The sequence below is a fragment of the Lissotriton vulgaris genome, chromosome 6, assembly GCF_964263255.1.
Source record: "Lissotriton vulgaris chromosome 6, aLisVul1.2, whole genome shotgun sequence".
NCBI lineage: Eukaryota > Metazoa > Chordata > Amphibia > Caudata > Salamandridae > Lissotriton > Lissotriton vulgaris.
The window spans coordinates 1,556,622,899-1,556,648,985 of record NC_141694.1 but is presented as its reverse complement, the minus strand read 5'-3'; the positions used below and the strand labels follow the sequence as shown (position 1 = coordinate 1,556,648,985).

At 43.7% G+C, this 26,087-nt stretch overlaps 1 protein-coding gene across 2 annotated transcripts in view; it reads left to right on the top strand.

Annotated features, from left to right (window-relative positions):
- KIF16B (kinesin family member 16B) overlaps positions 1-26,087 on the top strand; it is a 1,618,961-nt gene that overhangs the window by 1,394,798 nt on the left and 198,076 nt on the right. For both annotated transcript variants that reach the window (XR_015296683.1, XM_086927730.1), the window contains exon 24: positions 3,338-3,427. Coding sequence is in view for 1 of the 2 variants with exons in the window: in XM_086927730.1 (XP_086783856.1) it covers positions 3,338-3,427 (90 nt within the window). In the remaining variant the exon portion in view is untranslated. The remainder of the gene's footprint in view (positions 1-3,337; positions 3,428-26,087) is intronic.

Here is a 26,087-nt window from a genome sequence, read left to right as displayed (position 1 = left end):
ACATCATAGATCTGTTGGGCCTCCATTCAGACTTCCTCCGGCGGGCTCTTCCCGTCCCTGACAAACCCCATTTGAACATGGCTCATTCTACCACTGACACCGAACTGTGATTTGACTGCCTTGACACAGGCTTAGCTGGTTCTACTTGCATAGGCCTGGTCCCAACCCCGGAGGGGCTGGTACCAGACTCCACTCGGACTCTGATTGTGAATTAAGAACCGGCTTTGGCTAGGGAGCGCCCTAGGATGCACTATTCCCTTAACAAATCACAACAGTAGATTGAGAATGACTCTCCTTCAGTTTTTGTGCCTCAGAGGCAGTATTTCAGGAAGATGTAGGCCCTGTTTGACTCTGATTCTGATAATCTCCAAGACTTTGACCAAGTTCCCTGCAAAAAATATGATGATGAGTAGGTAGACCACTTACTCCCAGCTCTTTACACTGATTCTGGCTTGTATCTTGATCTCCTAAGTGCAAGTGGCTTAGGCAGTTTACCAGAACTAAATTCATCCTTGGACCCTTGAAGGAAGAAAGTGTCTCCTTTACAGTGGTAGTATGCAGTGCCAAAGAAATGTTAGATTTATGGTTGCCTACAGTGGAAACTAAGGATAACCTTGTGACTGATATTTTACAGCCCGGGTCATCTTCTTTGGAGCCATTACTGCCATTTAAGGATGCCCTGATGGACACTGTGATGACTGCTTCTCTGAGCCCTGACCACTGTGTCAACGAGTCACCCTATTTCAAGAAGACACTGATCAGCTCTATGTTATCCAACCTTGCAGGTACAGCATCCTGCTTCTGAGATCCCTATCATTCAGGTCTCCAGGAGTAAAGCCAATCAAAACTCTTTCCCCACTGCTCTACCAGACAGAGAAGCAATAGACAAGATTCTATCATCAAGAAATATTCTCTTTGTCTGGTATTGTGCTTTATTATTTTAATGTTGTGTATTGGGTGGGCTGCTACAGTCGCGCTGTCTGGGACATAGCAAGTGAGATTTAGCCTTTCTCATCCAAAGGGAACTGCTTCTCGGTAGGTGGCGTCAGTCACCTCCACTTCCGTTGTTGGCATTGTGGTAGTTGAAATGATGTTGCAGTGCCTACTTAGACACCACCCCTGCACGCTGACGTAGGTTCTTTCTTTTTCTGCACCTGCCAAGCGCACATCCGTAGTGAGCTCCCCCTTTAGTTATTCTATGACGAGCTTTTTTCGACTTTGTCGACTTGTTTTTTAGAGTCTTTGACCACTGGCGCACAAGGGATGTCCCATCTTCAGACCGGCTACAAGTCTTGCGAGGCCTTTCACAAATTGATGTCTGTGACGGACCCACACCTCATGTGCCTCTGGTGCGTGGAGCATGACCCGACCCAAAGTCATGCCCCGACTGCCGGCTCATGAATCCAAAGTCTTTGCGGTAGCGGTCCCGAAAGCTCTTGGAGGTCCGGCAGTTAGCTTCGCGTCGCTCCCGATCTCGCTTGAAGGGAAGGTCTCTTGACTGCTCGTGGAGCCATCACACCTCGTCCAAGTCTTTGAAATCTTTGGGTAAGTCTAACCACAAGAAGAAGGCGAAGAAGCACCAGGGCTCTTCGCCTTCTTCCCGTCAGTCGGCTGGCGCGACGTGGGATCGGGAGTGTCAGGGTCGACTCTGCGCCTCCCTCCTTTTCCAGGATCCTAGTCTAGTGGTGCTAGGTTAGTGAGTGTGAAGGATTCCGAAGGGCATGCATGTTTTGTTAGAGGTTTTGCAGTGTACTATGATGTGTGGATTTACAGATGGAGAATCTCTTGTTTGCAAGTTCTTTGGTGGAGGGTGTTTTGGGATACTCAAGCCAAGTTTGAGTTCCCCAGGATGGCAAGGCATAGCTTTTCTATTTGTCAGCCATGCACTCTGGAAATTTTATATGAGGTCTTGCTGGCCTGTAGATGTGGAGGAAGATCTGCATTCCAGAGAGCTCGACTGGGAGAGTGATCGCTTCATATGTGGAAAGATGATCTTTTTTATCTTGATCATTTCTTGGGACATTTTAACTCTACTGTCTGTTCAATGCTTAATTTGTAAAGCAATAAGTGCTGCGGCCCAAAGTTTTGCTCAGAACTCAGCGGCCGGAGTTGTCAAATACAAGGGGTGCCAATACCAAGTCTGATGCCACCTTATGCTTCTTTAATCCACTACCAGACTCTCCATGCCTCTTTACCGCACATCTTCCTGGTTGTTTTACATCCTTGTTTTCTGTATTTGTTACTGTTTTTTTGCCCATCTTTATCAGACTCTTTCTCCTTTTTGTGTTTTTTTTCCCTGGTGCCCTGGGTGAGTCTTATGAGAAAAAATAACTGCTAGTCCCCAAAAATGAGCGCTGATTGGCCCAACCCAACCCATCCTCTCAAAGGAAACAATGTGTTTGCAGCTTTTTTTTCCATGACTATTTTGCATGGGTGTGGAATTGATTTATTTTTACTTGAGAACTTGGTTAGATGAGTCACATTATTATATGATCAATAGAAGGTCTATGTGGTTTGTGAGTAGGAGTTTCTGAAAATCTATGCAGTGGTTGTACAGAGTAACCATCATTGATTTTCAGATGGGAAGTTGTGTCTCCTATAATTGTGTCTTGTACCAAGGCGGGTGAGAAAAGATTGTAGCTGGTGGTGAGTGTCTGCTGGGGTTTGTCTGGAAGTGGGCGTTTTAGATTCCAAGGGGCAATTTAGACTACCGTGGTGGACAAGGATTAGTATTGTATGCAAGGAATATGTTTGGAAGAGATTATTGGTTGTTTTGTTGTACCTGGGGTAATGATGATTCAGAACTGAGCAGGGTAGATTGTGTGCTTCCCGAAGATGCATGAATAGGCAACTGTGAAGTGACAAATAAGGTGTTGCAATGAGTGTGCTTGTGGAGTTATGCAAGCCAAATAAGTGGGGATTTGCAGTGGAGGACGGAGTGGGTATGGCAAGTGTTTTGGGAGAGATGAACGTGTGCTGTTTGTTATGCGATGAGTGTGGGTGTGTTGTACTTGTGCTAGAGGAGCTATGGTAATTGTGTTTGAGGACTTAGCAAAGTGCTTTGTGTGGAGCAGTTATAGGATGAGAGGATTGATGTGGTTAGAGTGTTTTGTGGCAATATTGCTTTGGGTACTCTGATTGTGGTTGACGGATAGTTGATCTAGTTTGAGTGGTGCAGGGGAGGGATAATTTGCCCGGTGGACAAGGAGGAACGTAAAGTGAAGAGCATAATGGGATGAAGTTAAGGATGTTTGTTCTAACTGTACTTATTTTGCATAATGAAACACATTATGAATCGTTTTCTTTCTAATTACTGGCAATATCTTTTCATTCATAGATAACAGTACTAGAAGAAACATGGACAGTATTTAGGCGGTACAGTCGTTTTAGAGAAATGCATAAAACCTTGAAATTAAAACATTCAGAGGTAAGTCGCTAATTTAGAACCTGAACAGAAGAAGGGACTATTTCTTAATATCTGTTCATGTATGATGAATTTACTTGCAGGCTCTTAAAAGTTAGACCTGTGACAAATGAGTGTTGGTTACAGTATTTACCATATTATTGGAGAGACGGATTTATATATATGCCTTCGGTCCCAGCAGCTTACTACCGATATTAAATGTGTCGCTGATTTTCTCCCATATTGTAGCAGTGAGAGATTTGTGATGTTTAGAGTTTGGTGGTCTGTGCCAGAGGTCTCAATTGCTAATAAAACATGAATCGGAACTAGTGATATATTCTCTCAGTGTGCAATTGAGTCCACGGATACACACTCCCTAAAAGAGATTTTCCAATGCAAGCGTCAGAAATCGACATGGCAAACAGTTAGGGGGAAAGTGCAGGGGAAACTAGAATAGCCAAGAGTCAGATTCTCGCAAAACCCAATCAGTAAGGACTCTACAGAGGCTAATCATATTTTTCTATTAAAGAAAAAAAGCCTGTTTCTGTTGGTACCATGGGTAGAGGTTGGATAATTTTTCTTGCTTACTGGCCTTAAAGAACAAAAGAGACGTGCATAAAGATATTATTACCCAAGCAAGTTCGGTTAAAAATGGGTGGATTATAAAAAAAAAAAAGGTTTAAACCCACTATAAAGAGTCTTTTTTGTAGTACATGTCCTGTAACCACTTATTAAATAGTTTCAAATACAGCGCCGGAATTCGTTGTTCCTCAAGTGTTGACTCAAATTCCTTAGCACACAAAGAGTATTCCCTAGAGGGCACCACTGTATCCAGACGGTTTGCCAGACAGTTTGGGGGCTGGATCCCCTATCTTGGTAGAGGCACTATGAGACCATTCTATGACATTCCTGGTATATAAGTGTGAATACGGACACTTCAGCCTAGGGATGGAGGAATACTTATGCTATCTAGAGAATTCCTACCCCTTTCTTTAGTGGTACACATGTGCCCAGATGAGTTTGAAAGAGTGGGTCAGAAGTGACAGCATACATAGTTTAGCCTTTTTCGGCTGGTTGTGAAATGATCGAAGCCCTCGCACACCTAAATGCACCTGGTACCAGGCAATCGCCATTTGCACATCCTGGACACAAGAAAAGGAGGAGTGAAACCAAACAGGTCCCAGATCGAGCGGAGTGTGAAGCTGCACCTACCAAGTCCGCTTCACCCCTCATACATATCCCAGGCATCGAGGCATGTGGTATCCCCCTTCAGGGAAGCAGGGCAAATCAAGAGATGGTGTTCTGCTAGTCCTGGAGCTGGCAGGGTTCCCACTGTGGTAGACTCCTGAAGGAACATATCCTTCTCTTCTGAGGTACCAATAGGATTCTTAAGTTCCACGACTGCCACCAGTCTCAATGGGCCCTTATATCACTATCTGAGGGGACACTGGTCTTGATTGTGAACTTCCTAAGCCTAAATGTTGGCAATCATAAGCTGCACCTCAACAAGCGGACAGCAGCGGCCCATGCAGGTAAGAGCAGTAGGGTCGGGTTGTGTGTGTGTGTAATTTCCCCTCGTCATCTGTCGAAATCCCGCTCCACTGGGCCCCACTGCCCCAACACGCTTACCTGCACGGGCCATGTTTAACAGCATAGTGACCTAAAACTCGTTGGCTGCATCCTACTAAAATCTCATGGCATCGTTCAGTGAATCAAAGGTAGAGAAGCTCAATTTCTGGGCATATTACTTTGTATGCTGTTTGTTCTTTTATTTTCAGTACTTCATAGGAATTTAGAGTAGTAACGGAAGGCAGAGAGAGACCTCCATGCTGAAACTCGAGTCACCATAGCTAGTTTGTTAGTTACAAGCGCAAAATGTCCCTCACATGCATTTTGAACACAAAGGGTTTTCTTAGCCCAAACACAGAAGTGCCAAATAATCTGGATTTAGGCTCCTTAAATTAGGGTAGGTTGTGTTTCTTACATCAGGTATGTTTAAGATAGCGCGAGGCGGGACCTTTTTAATTTCAGCTTTTTGGGATAGCCACATAAGATGGATTTGCATACTAGAAAAATACATTGAGCTTGTTCAAATAGTTTGTGGCTATCTTTGAAACCTGGTGTGTGTGTATCCGCTCCTTACAGTAATAATCCTCAACAGTTAAGTCCCAATAGCACATTGAATATGTAGCCACCAATCAAGTTTCAAATGTATGACAAAGGCTGGCGTACAGTACCAGTTTGGGAATTATTCTCTGTGGAAAGCCAGGCAGGGTACCAAAATTGACTCCCAGCCTTCAATCGAAAGTCAAGCAAACCTCTTTGAATTACAACGGCCTTTAGCACCAGATGTTGCTCGGCAGGTGACTTACATAAACATCCTTCACTATTGACTGTAGAATTATCTTCCAGGTCCAAAACAGTGATGCTTTAACGGGGGGGAGTTAAATCTTCATAAGACTGCTATAGGGTTAAGACGTAAACAAAATATAATTCAAGAAGCTCTATATGCGATGCTTTTTCTTAAGTCATTAAGTGCAGAACGAGCTGTTTTCAGAAGTATTTGCCCAGTGTGACATTGTTTTTTTTCTGCATGTAAGCCCCTTCCACATCTAAATGAATGTTGATAAGATAAGCAGAAAATAGTCTGCAAATGTTTAATTTATACAGTGTTTTCTTTTCTGCAAGAGCTTTACAGCTCATTAGTTCAGTTATCAAATATCACATAGCATATAAATAATTTGCAGATCATGCATTTTGCATCAGTGACAAGATAAGTACATTAAAAATGATTTATTGAAAATGTTAGCATATCGCAGATATTGCCGGTCCTAAAGTTGGGTTTTATGTCCTTGGTCTTAATTAGCTATCCTGTTTAAATATGGTAATGTCTAAATGAACGATCTTTTGGTAGAATGCCTATGAAAACACAAAAACATAGCGACTGTGTACATTGTTGGTGATTTTCTTTTAGTTTAGAAGTAATACATTTTTCCTTTCAAGAAATGACTGTAATTGAATTTTATTCAAGGCTGTTTGGTGTATAATAGTGGGATCAGGTGCCCCTCATTGCTCCCTTTTTTTATCTTATTTTGCGACCTCTGTTTTTCATTCAAGCCCAATGTCCAAGTCACTAACCTTAAATGTGGTTCATATATGTGAAAGAATTTACTTTTTGGCGTTACCTACTACACCAGACCCATCGCTTGGGTATTGGCCACCTCACTTCCAGCCACGTCAGTCTATAGAGACACTTTTTGCTGTAATACAAAAAAAAGATATATAGTACTCCCATTTTTTGATTTTGACATTTCATTATTCCTCATGTATTTGCTTTTCTTTGTTAACTGCCTCACATCTGTAGGACAGCCTGGCAGTGTGCATTTGGAGCCCCAGTCCCTCTTTGCTTTTCCCCCATGTGAGGGTGTAAAAGTTACAGCACAATGTGGTAATGGGGCAACCTCTGTGGCAATCATGCCACCATGAGTAAGTTTCAAATTAATGTTACAATTCCAGCAACAAAGGAATGAAACTGATTTTCATCTCTAGATATGGTTTTATCATATCAAACGAAATGCAGATTTTATAAAAGTGATTTCTACATTCTGAGCTGTGAAAACAATTTTACAGGCACAACAATTTAATTCATTACTATACTTCAAACGAAATACAGGGACACCTGGTATTGCTAGGAACTTGGATACATACATTACAACACAGTGGTTCCCTTGGAGAAAGCTCAAAGCCTGTGCTTTTTAGGCAACAGTATAGTCTGTCACCGCTCTGTCGGTAATGGATCCACACCTGATGTACCTTTCGTGCCTGGAGTGCGACCATGATTCGTAGTAATTCTCCAACTGCCGGGCCATGGCTCTGAAAGTTTTGAGGGATCATTCCCAGTCGAGAGGTAGGTCTGGGCACCACTCCGAAAGCCCTATGTCGTCTTCCTCCCACTAAAAGTCTTCGAGTTGGTCAGGTAAGAAGCATAAAAAGCACAAGAAGTATGTCCTTGTCACGGGATCTGGCAAACTCTAGTCCTCTTCTCTGCCTCCCCCCCACCCGGGCTCTACTAGGTACAGAAGCAGGTCTCAGGTGACTCCTCTTACCCCTCATTATCTTATGTTGTCCTCATTATGTGGTACCCTCTATCCAAGGTTGATGCATAACGCACCATGTTCTAGCTTTGTTTACATATTCTGGCGATGTGGTTTTTGGGACTAGATACCCCCTTTTTTACCAGAGAGCGAGATCCTTGGACTCTCGCAATGGACTACCATGTAACTCAACAGTCATACATTGATTACTGTTGTATTTTTATCTGTTCTATTGACTAACGCTGCCTCATACACACTGTATGCAAATGGGATTCTTTCCCTAAAACTGTGCAAAATGCTAAAACAAAATGTTGTTAAAAAGATTTAAACATAATAAAAAGCACAAGAAGTCAAAGAGTGCTTTGACTTCTCCCTGTCGGGCGGCTTACGTGGTCGAGGAGTCTTGATGTTCTAAGCCTCATTCGGCGGAACCTGCGCCTAGGTTAGATCTGTGCTTCCTTGCCTTCCCAGGTGCCAGAGTGACCCCCGCTCAATCATGGAATTTTATGACGCCATGTGCCTCACATTTGGGCGGCCTGACCCTGCTGGCATGCCTTCGGCTCTCACAGGCTCAGAGGAGGCTCCATTGGTATTCAGTCATGCCAGCCATACGCCAGTCACAAGGGAGCGCACGTTCAGCAACCTCTGCACGGCTGTGGACATGGCTCGTTCCAACCCCATGGGTCGGGCAGCCAGAGGTCAGATCAGTCTATCACCGTCCCTGCCCCCCTCAGCCTCCAAACCCTCCTTGTTTGGCCCTTCAAGATCCTGGGCGACGGGTTGGCAGCAGGATCAGCCATCACCTCCACCACTGACAAAACATCACGTCAACAGGTAGGTTCTTGAGAGAATCCGAAGGGGTTACTCCCTTCCCTTAGAGACTACCCTTCCCTCCATGCCTTCATCTTGTGACCAGCTGACAGAGGATCATCTGACTTTGCTTCAGGAGAAAGTCATTACTCTCTTGACGAAGGGAGCCATAGAGAAGCTTCCGGCGGCAGAAATAGGCTGTGGTTGTTATTCTCGCTACTTTCTGGTCCCAAAAAAGGACAAGGGCCTTCATCCTATCCTTGATCTCCAAATCCTAAACTCCTTCCTCAAAAAGGAAAAGTTCCAGATGTTCGCTCAGGGTTTGTCTGCCCTAGACACAGGAGACTGGAAGGTCGCGTTGCACTTGCAGGACTCTTATTTTCACATTCCCGCCCACTGACGCTGTCTGCAGTTTATGGTAGGCCATAAACATTTTCATTTACCTGTGCTCTCCATTGACCTTACCAGCGCCCCTCGGGTGTTCACCTAGGTGATGGTCGCAGTCCATCCTCACAGATCAGGGGTACCAGTCTTCCCCTATGTTGACGACTGGTTGATGAAGGACGCTTTTGCCCCAGGCTGTCTTCTTCCTCCTCTAGACTAAGGTGAACCTTCTGCATTCGCTGGAGTTCACTATCGGCGTGCCAACGTCACACCTCACTCCCTCTTAGATGCTCCCTTTCATCAGAGCTGTTCTGGACACCGTGCAGTTTTGGGCTTATCCTCCCAAAGGGTGGGTTCAGGATATTCAGGCTGTGACCGATGTTTCAGCCTCTATCCTAGATTTTGATGAGAATGACACTGAGGCTTTTGGGCTTCATGGCCTCCTGCATCCTGCTTGTAACTCATGCCAGATGGCATATGCGGGCTTTGCAGTGGGACCTGAAGTTGCAGTAGGCGCAGCATCAGGAGAATCTCTCCGACATGATTCAGATCTCTGAGGGAACTGCACAAGACCCGCAGTGGTGGCTGACCTTCCGCGATTGGGTCAGAGACAGACCCCTCTCCCTTCCCAACTAGATCATACAATAGTGACAGATGCGTCACTCCTGGAATGGGGCGGCCATCCAGGAGAGGTGGGGATCAGAGGACTCTGGTCTCCAGCGAAATCCGGACTCCACATCAACTTGCTGGAGCTCTGTGCAATTTGTTAGCATTAAATCCCTTTCTTCCTTCACTAAAGAAAAACTGGTTTCAAGTGTTTACAGACAACCCTGGGGGTTCAACAGCTGGCAGGTTCTCTAGCAGATCACAAATGGCATCTCCATCTGGAGATGGCGAATGGTCTCATTCAACAGTGGGATGAGCCTTGTTTAGGTCTGTTTGCCTCCACCAAGAAAGCACAATGCCAGCAGGTTTGCTCGCTCTGGGACACTTTTTATCTCGAATGGAGCTCAAGCCCCCTTTATGCCTTTCTGACCATACCTCACTGTCCACAGTGTTCAAGAAAATCAGGAGCGACTGGGCCCAAGTCATTCTTGTGGCTCTGGACTGGGCACGGAGAGACTGGTATCCCAAGCTTTTTCAATTGAGCATTGATCCTCTGATCAGGCTGCCCCTTTGGGAGAATCTTCTGTCGGAGCAACAGGGGAGGGTCCTCCACCTGAACCTGCACACTCTAAGCCTTATTGCGTGGAGATTGAGCAGCGGCAGTTGATAGCATTCAACCTTCCTCCCAAAGTTTGCATTGTTATTTTGGCAGCCAGGTGGCCCTCCACCAAGACCATATATTCCTGCTGATGGAACAAATTTGTAGGTCTTACTCCTTATTCTGACCCTTGCCCAGCAGAGCTCTGCTCCGAGCACTTGCAAGGGGTAGCTTTCAACCCTGTATGCATTTGTGAGGCTCTCAGACTAACCCTCCCTAGTTAAATCCTGTATTGTAAATAGATTTCTCAAGGGGCTTGTACATATGTTTCCACCTGCCCCTTTCATCATGTCTCAGTGGGAACTTAATTTGGTTTTCGCCTTCCTGAAGTGTGCTTAATTTGAACCCTTTCCCAACAGCACCCTCTGGCTGCTTATTTATTTATTTATTTATTTATTTATAAAGTCATCAAAACAGCCTTTTTGTGGCTATAACATCTGCAAGGAAGGTGAGCGAATTGCAGGCTCTGTCATCCAAATCTCCTTCCCTGACAAGTTGGTGCTGCACACTAGGGCCTTTTTCTTACCGAAAGTGGTTACACCATTCCATGTTGGGCAATTTGTCACCATGCCCACTTTCTATGCTCCTCGCATCCCTCTAAAGAAGTGGAGTGACTCATAGTCTGGACTCAAAAAGAACATTGTCGTTCTACTTTGACCGTACAATAGAGTTCCAGGTGGGTGACCAGCTCTTTGTGGGGTACGTCGAAGCAGAGAAGTGTGGTGTGGTGCAGAAAAGGCCTATCTCTCGAGTCGTCTTTTGTACAAAAATCTGCTACGTTCTGGACAAATAGCAGCCTCTTGAAGGCTTAAGGGCTCATTCTACCAGAACTAAGGCTGCTATCACGGCATTGCAATGTGGTGTCCCAGCCTGCGACATTTGTCAGGCAGCAACATGGCCGTCTCTGCAGACGCTCACTAAGCACTGTTGCCTGAACAGTCAAGTCCGCAGGGTCGGTCTTTTTGGCAGCTCTGTCCTGCAACACTTCCTGTTCTAACTTGTCCACAGTCCCTCCGCCGGGAATGGTATTGCTTGGGTATCTATTCAAAAGGAAAGGCATCTGCGGCTAGATGTCTCTATCAGATGCTATTTGGATAGAATGGGACAAGGGATTATGTCTTCATGAATGCTTCCCATGTATTTGCATTCTTAAGTAGCTGCACAAAACTACGTCGATAAAGGTAAAGATCTGCTTAAGACAGAGTATGAAAGAAAGTGGAGGACGATATTGGTGCATTGTGAAATGATAGCCTACTCATGGGGAAATGGGTGTTGTTGGTGACAGATGCCGGTCTTTGTAGATCAATACAAATGATCTTACAGACTGCTTACAAGGAGCACTCAATGCTGCTACTGACAGCTTTTAACAACACAACACTTAAGGGATCCTTTGAGGAAAATATTTCAGGACCCCTTGTTATCGGACTACAAGAAACATTCCTTATATCGGACAGCAGAAAACGATGCGGAGTAAAGTTGATGATTTGTTGCAAATTTATGAACAACCCTTTGGACACAGTAAAACACAAGAGACATTCAGCTGACCAATTAATGTAGTACTCTCAGCGATTGATGCAGATTTTGCAAGTTTGTGGTTGAGAATCACATGAAAATTACCATGGAATGTGAGATCCAAGTTAAGCATATATAAGAAAATTTCTTAAATGGAGGACGAAGCTATATATTTTTAAATAGACTGTTTTATTTAATAAGCTGTATTTATATAGTAAAGAGTTATCCTAAAAGAGTAGCAAACTTGCTAATTTTGAGTTGTCTCGTTTTAACCCCTCCCATGCTTGTGACAGAACCGCTCCGTCACAAGCCACGGGTGAGCTGTGCTTGTGACGGAACGGTTCCGTCATGGCCCGCTCGCCGCGCCTGCGCGGCGCTGATTTCGCGCCTGCGCTGGCGCTTTAATGGGCGGGCGGGTTCGTGACGGAACCGTTCCGTCACAAGCACAGCTCGCCCGCGAGCCGTGACGGAGCGGTTCCATCACTAGTATGGAGCCGCCGCGCGGGTGCCCCACCCCCTTAGCGCTGCGGCGGAATAGCCGCCGCAGCGAAGGAGTTAATGACATGCAAGTCATTGATGTATGTCATGCTTGTATTATGGTAGGTATGCCAGTAGGAAGCAAGGAGTATAGGAAAGTTAAGTGTAAACTGGAATTACTAAGTGCTGTCTGAAATCGAGTCTTTTGCTATTTCCTGAATTACCAGTGATGGGTGTTTGGTCTCTGTTGTTTCAGGACCTTCTTGTTTATTTCCTTTTGCTTTTTCTGTTTTACTAATCTAGCAAGGGCGATGCTCTGTTTTTTTGCAGCCATCACAGTGTGCGTGGTTTTCTGCAAACAAAGTGAACCCTTTGGTGTTGACTGCTTTAATAATTTTGCAGAGATTCTTGAATTGAATGCAAGCTAAAGTGGAAGCCATTTATGTCTAGAATAGTGTTGAAGTTACGTAATTATAATTGCATTTATATAGCGCTTACTACCTCTGACGACTGATCATGTTTTCTTGTGTGCATCGTCATTTGGTGGCTGCGTGAAAAAAAAGTATTCACTGGTGTGAGTACCACTATCAGTGTATGAGGTGCAAGAGATGAGATGGTGCTGCAGAACCTGGGGCTTGGCCCTAATGCAAACAGGGAGAATCAAGAAGGAAGCGTGGAGCAGCAACGCTTCTGGACTTTTGGCCTGTCTCCAGTGTTGTTTTAAGGATTTTGGCTGCCTCGTCAATAAATATGTGGGAAGCCCCTGGGAACAATGTCTAATTTTATTAGTTCTTGCTAATTAGAGCCCTATGTAGCCTAATAATACTGAGTTAAATTAAAGGTTAAGATACAAAAGTACACAGGAGTGAGTTAGAAAAAAAAGTTCACTTTGCCTGGGGTCCTTTGGGGGTGGGGGGGGGGGGGGGGGGGGGGGGGAACCTGGGCAAATGCCCACTTTGCCCATTCCTTAAAACGTCTCTGCGGACTGTGTCACGCGCTGGAGGCACATTCCAAAAATTCCATGTGGGCTGGGACGAAGTTACATTACCTAGTGGTTTTAAAGATGAATACTGCAAGTGAGCATATCTTTTTTATTGACAATGGGAAGGTGTGTAATCATCCAGGTGTTTTTTATCAAATATGTGAAACGAGGTGGATGTCAGTCGTGTTTTTCCGAAGATTAGTGACTTTATGTTGTTATTGGTTATGAGGTCAGCAGTGCTTGTTGTGTGTTTGAAGGAGGTGCAGTCATTGATCAGAATAAGTGACAAGAATGATGTGAGATGAAGCTGGGGTGGGTGTGCTCTTGTCAGTAAGGCTGTGGGCTGATGCAGCATTTGGTGGGTGTGCTCGTTTGTGATGTGCAGGCCTGTGAGCCACAAGCAGTGCTGGCCAGCTGTAAGGGCTCTGCGGAAGGAAGAGCGGGGTATAGAGTGAAATGTCCGGACGACCCTTCCAGCTGTAAATTGTCATATTGCCTATTCGGGTCACGTGACCCTCAGAAGACAGATTAGTAGCCATCTGCATCCTTGCTGGAGTCAGGAGTCACAACACGTTGATGTAGGGGGGGCAGGCAGTAGCTGGGACGATTAGTGTGTCCTGTCAACTGGCCGCATAGATCCTATTCAAGCTCCGGTTTTATTTCTGGCTACCGTGATTTATAATTAAAGATAAATAGGCCTAGTTCTATATTTTTATATTGAAATTGTAAAATCTAAAGAGTAATATATCTCCCAACCACAGGCTTTAGTCGATGCAGAGACATCACCAAATACATTAATCAAAAGTAAGAAGCCATCCCTATTAATGAAACTTAGGATAGTAAATTACATGAACATGTTAATAAAGATAAATTAAATACATTTCTTCTGACATTAAACATAATTACTCGCAATGAATGAATTATTTGTCGTAAGATTTTTTTAGAAAAGCTCATTATGTTTGGGTCATTTTCAAAGATAACATACTGCATGGACGTTTTGGGGCTAGAGACTGGCCTTTAACGCCTCTCTACTAGTGCTTAACTCAGAATGGAAGTGGGGTTATCATTGGTGATGGCAGAGCCCTAACTATGTCACAAATCTTTCTAACATTCCTGCTTGTTTACTATCGCATGCAATTGAAGTTATAGGATTTATGAACCTGTAATCGGAGTGTTACATCAAATACATACAAACCCAACTACAGGAGAAATAGCCAGTCAGTCACAAGAACAGCAGTTTCATTGAAACTGGAGTATGTTCTATCCAGTTATTGGTGCACAAAGGAGGTGCAAAAAATGTTGTTTTTAATAGCAAGCTCTTCCATGTGGCACTGCAATATTTGGATAATAAACAAAGCTCTTTGTAGAGAATGTGTAATTATTTATCGGTAGTTCTCAATATGCTGAAACCTACTCTTACTCGTCCCAGTTCTGGGTTCCGTCGCTCCCATCTGGACAAAACCCAATGGTACGAGAAGGAGAAATTCACCCAATGTTGTGACTCAAAGAACCCCAAAACCCTTATAAATGTCTGCCTATAGGAGTGACCAAATCTAAAACTGTCTACATAACCTGTAAATATCTGTGAATACAATGTAACCACACACTATGATATATGCAGGCCCGACAACGGCAATATCAATAAATTAGATGTTGATGTACGCCATAAACTGTGCCCACATAACAATGTCCATACCAGTAGAAAAAGTGTCAATTTATGCCATAAACCGTGCACTAATAACAGTGTCAATACCAGTAGAAAAAGTGTCAATTTATGCCATAAACTGTGCAGGCATAACAATGTCAATATCAGTAAAGACAATGTTGATGTACGCTAGGACAACTGTGCGCACAATACTGAGGATGTTGGTAAACATTATATCACTGACCTCCATATTAGTTGTACCTGTTACGATAAGTTTGTGTCATTTCTGTCAGATTCACCCCGGGTGACCTCCCCATTAACTCTGAGCCAGACAGGCCCTGCAACCCAATCCCAACCTTAGAGATTGACAGGTCGCAGGTGGGGGTTACACTTAGTCCAAAGACAAACGCGCACCCAGGGAAAACCCTGATCGATCCTACAGATAGGCTGTTAAATCACAAATAGTTCAGAGGAAATTTGCCTCAATAAAATACGTTTGGCCAAAGGCGCGCGTTCCCAAAATACCGCATATTCCGATGCCACATAAAGTTAGGAACACTCAGCTAATCAGGACACAGCATGCACACCACATGTAGTGATTACGCACTTCCCACGCGAGACATCTGGACATACACAATGGCCCACACTAGCTTTCCCGGAGGTCGAGAGTCACCTGTGTCCCCTTTATCAGATGTTTGTACTTGTTGTTTATGAATAAGATGCTTTTCTAAGAATGTAAGATGGGTTTATTGTACCTCACAAACTGTATATATTGTCAGCCACTGAGTTTCAAAGTAAATCTTAGGCAAGTAAATATAAAATCAAATTGCGTTCACAATAAACAACACAACTAAATGATCTTATTGAAACAAAAATAGGGAGATCTGTTTAATCAATAATGAACAATATCCTGTTCTATTCCAATTCAGAAATAAAATAAAATCCATATGTGTAACATTCATCAGACATACTCATACAAACAAGCATACATTCCTCATCATTCTCATAATCAATTTAATATGAAAATACAAAAAGTGTTTTGATCTTTGATGATACGAAATTGAACAAAATATTTGAAGTTGTTAAAACTTTGGTACATCAAGAGACTTTCTTCAGACGCCACTCTGTTGATACCCTCCAGGCCGCTGCATTTAAATAAACCAACTTGTTCCTGTTTGCCAAATGCCTCTAATCTTCATTTCTTAAGGTAAATTCATATCCGAGCAACAGACCCAACAAGCTAGACCTTTCACCAAAGGCCACGCCCCCATGCAACCAAGTCTGTAAGATGACTAACAACACATCATAGCAGCTGAGTCCAAATAACACTAGAGAGATCAAGAAAGAACCTCCTAGGAAGCAACAGGGCCTTAGAGAAACAGATGGAGTATAACACAAAAGCTACATGGCACCCACATGGAGGTTACACAGGGCAAACTGGGGGCATGTTACTACTCTCTTTGAAGAGTGCACAGGATTGAAGTATATCTGCAGCTTTATATGGCTGTGCTACGGTGGGATTTTTGATCTCTTATCAGATCACTATAGATCTAGATCCCAACTCAGGTCGACTGAACCTTTGTTACCTGTCATAGAGTAAAAAGCAATCCACTACTAGGTTAATCAGTTAAGACTTTACACAACTCTGAAGAACCACTCACTATGAATAAGTTTTAAAGTTTTATTATAAAGCCAAAGATAACAGGAGATACAAACATCTCAATATAAGGTTCAAAAGATACACTGGCATCAATACAAACATGAATTCTCTAAATGCTCTTAGGCGACAGAAGAATATCACCAAAACTAATTCAAAGATCAGCAAGTTTGCAAGAATAGACACAAGTTGTAACTTGTGCGACATTTACAAAAGGAAGAAAAATCCAGATTAGACTGTCCCTACACTAGACTAAGTGACATCCCTACTTAGCAAGATCTTAACCTAAAAAAAAAGGTGTCAGCCGTGGTGACTTCCAAAGAAGATCACTCACTTTCCCTTAGTCTTTGTTGTAAATCTGTGCATCGCAGTTCTGCCCTATCTGCCTACCCATCCGCTCTCTTAGGTTCCTCAGGCCATCTGCACTAACTCCACCCAGGGGTGCTGTCCCTAATACAAAATCACAATTACAGTTGAAACGCCTCTCAGAGACGCCCCTCACGTACACCCCTCACGTGGTGTCGGTTCTGGTTTTTTCCATGCTGATACTCCTCTGGGCTCCTTGTTAGCGTTGACCTTGCTTCTCAGGCTCTTCTCCGGCAAGACGGTACCCCCCAGGAAATTCCTGAAGCCTCCTCCAGGCCTGTGCCTGTCTCCCAGAACAGAGCTCTATTCATCACTCTCTTGATTGGAACCCCCTCGCACCTGCAAACAGACACCCATGAAATGGGCCCAAAATTCCGGCCTCCAGCTTATCTCTTAAGTCGTAAACCTTCGAGCATGGTCCACAATTTATGCTTAACACAACCTAATTCTAACTAGCACATGCAGATCAAAAGAAACGACCTTATCTCTCCAGGCCTACTAGAATTTCATGAAACTGGCCTGTGCACTCTATGAACCTTTATTTCTTAGCCTAAACAGTATTCTAACTTATTACACACACTGGTTATAAGGAACACTTCTATAAAACATATATTTCCAGTTCTATGATCAATAATAACAACAGTAATCCATATCATGTGAAATTGTAAAGGCACGTATTCTTTCTCAGTGAACTGCCATGAGGCCTACACATTTCTACGTTTAGCAACCTTACATTCTCCTCTGCAACGGCCACATAACATGGAATTTAATATCATTCTAACATCTCTAAACACTCCTACATTAGCTTTTCATACTGGTATATGCACTCTGTATTAATTAAACACTCTTATATGTATGCACTCTATAAATTCGACACTCTTATGTGTTCCTTTAACTAAACTGGTGCAACGTGCTTGTAAATATGGTGCACCTCTACATTTTACTTGATTTGCGCTCTCTCAGTTCCCCCCTTTGATGACCTTTAGGGGTCATCACCATCACAACACCATCCCTGAGGATATGAATTGAATCAAACAGAACTCGTAGCAGTGCTCCCTCGCTTCATTATCTCTAGAGCCCTCAGACTCCTGTACTGGTTATCCTGCATCGCAGATAACCTCTGCTCCTGCTCTCTCATGGATCTTTGCAACCTATTTGATCTATACCATTGATACAACCGCACCAACCCCCACAATGTGATCACACAAATCACTATTATGATGATAGGTTTCAGTATGTACCAAATGATACCCTTTCCAAGGTTAGCAAACCAACCTCCAACTTTACCCATTCCATTACCCACTTTTTCCCACACATTCACCTGTCCTATAAACTTTTTCTCAATTTCTGACACTTTACAAGTCAAATTATTTCTTCGGGCATATGAAGTATCCAGTGTTCTCCAAGGAATGAAAAATTTCCTCAATCGATCTTCACTCTTATAATAGTCCCATTTGTTCATATACTTGTAGGCCGGGACCTCTGGCAAAACAGCGTCAAAGTTTGAAAAATAATACTCAAAGCTATCGCGTTCATAAAATATACTAAGCAACAAACTACATGTGATTCCATAAGTCAATGGAAGATGATGGTACCTAATACCTTCGTCTACAGAGGCTGGCAATTGCATGCAGACGTAACAGTCCTATGCATCCATAGCATCAATGTATTCATAAAGCAATTTAGCATATGCATTTGATTTGAAATTTCCTTGTGATTCATCTACGTGCAACCTACGAGCTTCTGCTGCTAGCAAAGCTTTATCTTTCTCTGTATTGTCCCCCTTTTGACCAGCATTAGTAGGTTTCAATGTCACTAAAACTTTTGCTTCTTTTGTTGCCCTCTCTTCATTTTCATGTCCCACTATATATGATACAGTAACTATTAAAGCTATAAGAAAAATTACTCCCACTAAAAGTGTGCCTACTATGCATTTTGCCTTGCGGTTCGGGTTGCCGGCCTCCATGATATCAAGACAGTGTAGTTCTAAATTTCTCAACCACAACACAAGTCTCTGCTCTTTGCTCCTTCAACAGTGTTTTCTTTGCCTATTCAGTCTTTTCGAACCACACCTGGAAGCTGGTAATCCCTTTTGCAAGATCAGTCTTTTGAATTATAGCAACAGACAACCCTAGCCCTTCTCCGTCCACTAAATGGAAGAGTCCCTAAACTTCTTCTTCTTCCACTTGGCGCTAGGTTATCTTCTCAATCCGTTTATGTACAAAGTCTTTAGCAGTCTGTAATCATGCGTGTTCCAGCAGCTCTAATCACGTATTCTAATATTTCTAAGCGAAGAATGATCTCCTCGAGTGCTGGTATCGTTGGACCAAAACAGACTTGGTTGCCGATGCACTCAAAATGGTACACTTTGTTCAGTAACAATTTCAAACAGAAAAGTGACAAATGACAGAAGTGTTGGAACAAAAACTCTCATGAGGGGTAAGTCTTGGAGTCTTTAATACAATATGCAGCCAGCCGACACGTGTTTCATCGCATTCGCGATTCCTCAGGGCTGACACGTGTTTCATCGCATTCGCGATTCCTCAGGGCTGAAATGAATAAAAAATTGACAATAGAGCAGATCTTTCGTAAGAATATAGTTACAAAAAAGACCCATTTCTCTGGTCTTTACATACTCAGTTTGTGCCTCTACTTTCGCGAGTGTACAGTGATATATATCAGTTTTCTAAATGCTACCCCAACACATCCGTGTCGAAAGTGTAAGAATTTATCATTTTTAGCACTGATCGTGAGAGTGAATAGTGATATTGTGTGGATATATCAGGCAAAATTTAGATAATTCTCAAAAGAGACAGAGTCTCAGACTAAGTCAGTGATCTATTTGTGAAGCTCTGACTCTCTACTTCGAGAACGTAACATACCTAGATGGCTGTGTCCAGGTCAAAATAAGGTCTGGGTAATCACCAAGGGAAAAGAACAAAAACGAAAACAGGATAAATCTCATTACTAACGGTCCAACTTCCTGTAAAAGAGGCAGAAAGTTACCCGTAATGGGACTGTGAAAAAAATGGTAAAGGTAATAGCTCACCGCTCAGCTGGTGATACTTCCGACCCAGCCGGGCCCTTGACCGTAAGGATACTCGGTTTGAGTATATACGTAGATCGTTGCGATTCTGTAACCAGATTGGGTAATCTGTGTTAGTTCCGACCAAAATGGCATTTAACACCATAACTAGAGTCATATCATACACTAGTTTCTTTACAATATCTATGTACAAGTAGCGCATTTCGACCCCTCATATAGTCGACCAGGAATCATCTGCATGAACCCTTACTATACGGGTCTGCATGGAGCATAGAAAAATTATATATAGATGGAAACTTACATAGGTAGTTCTTGAGCTTTATCATCAATCTCGGAGGTCATAGGAATTGTAGTTGAAGTAGTTTTTAACGATGTTTGCTGCCCATGTCGAACAAGGTATTGCTCTGAAAAATCGAGCGCCCCAGTAAATCAATTACGCCTTTTAGATAATAGTCTAAGCTAAAGTTTCATAGGAGCCACAGTGCGTGTGCTTACCTACTAGGCGGGGAATCACTCGCGTGTGCCTTTAAAGTTGTAGCCTCGATGTAAGCTCCAGGTTGCAAATGGACAGAAATAAAGTTGGAGTCATGCCCCTGAACTGCTGGACGAGCGGTCTCTAAGACGTATAAATTCCTATTTGTGCCATGTCCGCTTACCTGTGTGCAGCGAAGGAGCGGCGTGTAACGTCTGCAGACCCCCGAGCCGTGTTCCTGTTTGGACACGTGATCGGGTCCCAGGCGACGTATTAAGCGTCTTCCAAGTAGCGTCATCAGAGCACTAGACCGATAGACGTCTCAGGAAAGGCTCCATGTTGGAATTCCAATTCGGTCCTTGTAATTGACCGATTATAATTACAATCTATTATCGGGCGATCTAAAATTATAAGTATGCCGGTTCTGCGATCAAGCAGCGCCTGGCACCGTTAATAGAAGTAGGAGGTGGACAAATAACAGTAGCATCGCATATGTATAAGTGCCGACTATGTAATCGGTCACGCACTAATTGTAGTAGCATAGAAAGTGGCGGATTAATTGGAAATGTCGTTTTTTGACGCAAAAAATAGCGGCGTCTAAAAAAAGGGGGGGAATAAATACATCACTCCCCAAGGTGAGCTATATAGTGAGCACCGTGATTGAACATAAACAGCCTACCGGTGCCTGTCCCAGTCACACGTGGATTGCAACAGTATGATACAATTATACATCATTGTGTTCAATATCTTTTGCATATCAACCTGAATGGAACAATAAGTTGCCACATGTGAAACAATCAAATAATACAGATTTAGTGTCAAACAAAATGCAGGAGAGTTGTTCTAGCAAGAAGGAATAGTCTCAGTGTGTTTACCAATTATACAATACATAGATTATTTAGAGTGCTATTGATTTTCATAACGTATTGTATGTCACAGTACCACAGTATCACAGATATTGTGAGGCTTTATGCAGTTCAATCGCCCAGGAAGTATTGCATCTCCTGATCATAATTAAGACCCAGTTCCACAGTTTTAAGACGCATAATCCAGGTTGCCTCTGTGCGTCTTAGCCTCAATTCACGATTGCCACCTCTGACGTCTTGGGGGACAGTGTCTATGCCAAAGAATCTGACCACTTTGTTGGTCCTATCTCCCTGACTTAGTCTGAGACTCTGTCTCTTTTGAGAATTATCTAAATTTTGCCTGATCTATCCACACAATATCACTATTCACTCTCACGATCAGTGCTAAAAATGATAAATTCTTACACTTTCGACACGGATGTGTTGGGGTAGCACTTAGAAAACTGATATATATCACTGTACACTCGCGAAAGTAGAGGCACAAACTGAGTATGTAAAGACCAGAGAAATGGGTCTTTTTTGTAACTATATTCTTACGAAAGATCTGCTCTATTGTCAATTTTTTATTCATTTCAGCCCTGAGGAATCGCGAATGCGATGAAACACGTGTCAGCCCTGAGGAATCGCGAATGCGATGAAACACGTGTCGGCTGGCTGCATATTGTATTAAAGACTCCAAGACTTACCCCTCATGAGAGTTTTTGTTCCAACACTTCTGTCATTTGTCACTTTTCTGTTTGAAATTGTTACTGAACAAAGTGTACCATTTTGAGTGCATCGGCAACCAAGTCTGTCTAGTTAGGGGTAGTTTTCTCTACTCTGTTGGAGTGGTTTTAGGGTTCTCCACTCGCCGAGTTTGCACCTAAATTAAAGTTTATTTGTATTATGTGCGTACATACGGGCAGTGCACCTGGAATGTAACTGATTCAAAAACCTTCGTGACTTATAATCGTTGGACCAAAAGTTGGAAATTCTACTCTGTTTAGAACCAGTTCTCTTATTCTGCTCAGATAAGGAGGATTGGGGACAGTGAGTGTCAGCAACCCTTCGATCTGAAGTCCAGGTACCAACAACACCACTTCCAGCGTTACGATTGGGTCAGTACTGGTCACTGTCACTTCCCTCACCCTCCCGGATCTCCGTGCACTAGACATCTGCTGCTAGGTAGGTCCACTCAGGAGTGGCGTATCTTCTGCAGGGCACTCGCACCCTCCTTGATCTTCTGGGACCCTCCTGTTCTTGATCCTGTGCACCTTCGTCCAGATCTGAGTCTTCAGATATAGGAGCAAGGGTTCTCCCTGGAGTTGGCTTCAAGCTCAGCCTCTTCTTCCTTTCAGGCCAACTAGCTTCTCCACGCCTTGTTCTCCTATTTCTTGTCCTCACTCTCGGTTCTTGATCACTTGTGACTCGATCAGTGTCTGAGCCGTATTCACAGCAACTTTCTCCTTCTGTGGCAGCTTCAGTTTCACTGTCGTCTTGTCTTTCTTCCGTTTGGTCTGAAGCACTCCCAGCTTCCTCCGACACCCCCACAGCTGGACTGATCCCCTCTAGTGGTTCACCGTCCACAGCTGGATTTTCATCTGTGAGAGGAGCGGTTTCTTCCAGGGGTGCTGGAACTCTTTGAGTATGGGAGGCGTGAATCCAATTTGGCAGTCCTCCACACTTTACAGCAGTATTCGTTGTCAGAATTATCTGGTATGGCCCCTTCCAGCGCACGTCTAGGCAGTTCTTCCGGACGTGTTTCTTCACTAGCACCTAATCACCAGGGCACAGGTCGTGACATAGGTCTCTGGAAGATGGAATTTCAGCAGCCTGCACCTGAAGAGACACAGAATGAATGACATCAGAAAGTCCCTTGCAATAATCCAGGATCAGATCATCTGTGATATTCAACAAAGCTGTAGTTGGAACAGATGGAAGCCTCATTGCCCTCCCCATTAGAACCTCGTGTGAGGAGAGACCTGTTCTCCTGTCTGGTGTGCTACGTATACTCATGAGTACCAATGGCAGGGCATCAGGCCAGCTTAAGGATGTCGATGAACACACTTTGGCGATTCGGGATTTTATAGTTCCGTTTATCTGCTCCACGATTCCCGAAGCCTCTGGTCGATAGCTACAGTGCAACTTCTGATCAATATTTAATGCAGAGCAAAGCATCTTCACAACTTCACTTTCGAAATGTGTCCCTCTATCTGATTCCAAAGAGGTCGGCACCCCGAAGCGTGGTATTAACTCTCTAAGCAACAACTTTGCTACTGTGAGTGTGTCGCACCTGCGTGTAAGGTATGCCTCGACCCATCTGGAAAATGTGCATACAACCACCAGAACATACCTGAGGCGGTTGCATTTTGGCATCTCAATAAAGTCTAATTGCATTCGGTTGAAAGGCCCACCAGACCTCCCAATGTGACTCAATGTAACTGGTGTCCTTTTTCCTACATTGAATTGCTGACATGTTACACACCTCTGACACACTGCTTCTGCGGCTACTCTAAACTTGGGGTTGTACCAAGTCTGCCTAAATACCCGCAGCATGGCATCTCTTCCTAAATGTACTGGACCATGTATTTGTCGTGCCATTGGACTCACTAATTCATTTGGTAATACTGCCCTTCTATCTGCTGAAATCCACAAATCCATTTCACTTTTTACACAACCTGCAGTTTCCCATGCCTTTTTCTCAAAGTCTGATGCGTTCTCTTGCATGCCCTTTAAATCATCCCAAGTATCAACTTTTTCCAGCATCATGTTTAACTCTGTCTTTTCCTGTGTCCCACCCACTTCCACTTCTGTGAAAGAGTATCCTTGCTCCGCACAGTAGCGAGCAACCTCGTCTGCATAACGATTTCCTTGGGACACAAAATCTGTACCTTTGGTGTGTGCTACACATTTAACAATGGCAATTGCTGCCGGACCTTGTAACGCTTCTAACAATAGTCGCACAAACTCCCCATTTCGAATAGGCGAACCTGAGGAGGTCATGTAACCTCTCTGAGACCACAATTGCCCAAAGTCATGAACTACACCGAAACCATATTGGCTATCTGTGTAAATGGTGACTCGAATTTTGCTACCTGCTAAACAGGCACGTGTCAATGCAATGATTTTGGCTACCTGAGCGGAGTGTACTCCTTCCAGGCAAGCAGCCTCTACAACTCCAGTAATAGTGCAAACAGCATAAGCTGCTCTCAACTGACCAGTATCGTCTCTTACACATGAGCCATCAACAAAGAAAATTTCATCAGGGTCAGTCAACGGCTCATCCACAATATCTGGTCTTGGCTTGGTGCATAGTTCAGTCACATCAAGGCAATCGTGATCTTCACATTCTTCATCTTCTATATCATTAGGAAGTGGCATCAAAGTGGCAGGATTCAAAACAGAGCACCTCTTAAGGGTCACGTTCTCCGCAGCAAGAATAACTTGCTCGTAGCGCGTGAGCCTATTATTGGTCAAGTGCTGTGTCTTGGTCCTGGTCATTAACAGTTCTACAGAATGAGGTACATACACCACTAATTGATGTCCCATCACAATACTTTCACACCTTTCAATGCTGACACCCGTTGCAGCAACGGATTTGAGACATCCGGGCAATGCTGCGGCTACTGGGTCTAAAGTAGCCGAAAAATATGCAACTGGTCTATGGGCATTTCCATGAATTTGTGCTAGGACTGACAAAGCACAACCTTCTCTTTCGCAACAGTAAAGTAAAAATGGTTTTTCATAATCTGGCATTCCCAAAGCTGGAGCACGGCACAAGTCCTCTCTCAGCTGTAGGAACGACATCAAACAATCCTTGTCGCATGGTACCGGATCACTCACCTCCTTGTGCGTCAGTTTTTGTAAGGGTTTTGCTTTCAGGGAAAAGTTAGCTATCCACTGTCAGCAATAATCAACCATTCCTAGGAACATCCTGACCTCTCTTTGTGTCGTAGGCGAATTCATCTTCATGATCGCCTCTATCCTGTCTGGTGACACCTTCCGCTTTCCTTTTTCAATTCGGTGACCCAAGTACTGTACTTCTGTCAGACAGTACTGCAATTTGCTCGGAGACACCTTATGCCCATTTTCAGCTAAATGATTCAGCAGGGCGATGGTGTCTACCTTACAAGCTTCTTCTGTTTCTGACGCAACAAGTAGGTCGTCTATGTACTGAACTAGAACCGAGTTCTGTGGCAGTACTAGACTTTCAAGATTTTTCTTCAGTAGCTGGTTGAAAATCGATGGGCTTTCTGTATACCCCTGTGGGATACGACACCATGTTAAGACACGATTTTCCAGTTTAAATGCAAAAATAAACTGGCTCTCCTCATCTAATGGAATTGAGAAGAAAGCCTGGCAAAGATCTATCACTGTGAACCACTCAGCTTGGAATGGTATCTGAAACAATATCACTGATGGATTCGGTACCACTGGACAACATGAAACAACTATGTTATTAACCTTTCGGAGATCCTGTACTATTCTAAATTTCCCGCTAGGTTTCTGCAAACCCATAATCGGGGAGTTGCATGGACTACCCACGATTTCCTTCAGTATTCCCTGCTTGATCATGGAGTCGATCACAGGTTTTATTCCTGCAATCGTCTCCGGGGTCAATTTGTATTGTGGCGTTCTTGGATATTCAACATTTGGTTTTATCATGATTTTCACTGGTTCTACTCCTTTAATCAATCCTATCTCTTCTCCAGTGAAGTCCCATACTTCAGGTGACACAGTATCTCTTAAGTCCCAAGGGAGCTCTTCCACCGTCCGGGTAGGATACAGTTCTACGCATACTTTTGAATTTGCAACTTTAAAGGTGGCATCATCGTCGTTAGTCTGTACTTCTACTCCCTGAGGCGTGCAGTATATTGTGCAATTTAGTTTGCACAATAAGTCTCTTCCTAACAGACACTCAGGGCTAGAATCACATACTACAAACTGATGTTCATCGCTGTAGTTCCCTATCCTCACTAGCACTGGTTCTGTCAAAGGGTTAGTCATTCTCCTATTTGCGACTCCTACCACTTGAATTGTTTCCCCCGACATTGGCAGATCCGGAACCACGGCTGATCTCAAAGTTGATCGAGTAGCTCCGGTATCTACTAAGAATGTTGTAGGACACCC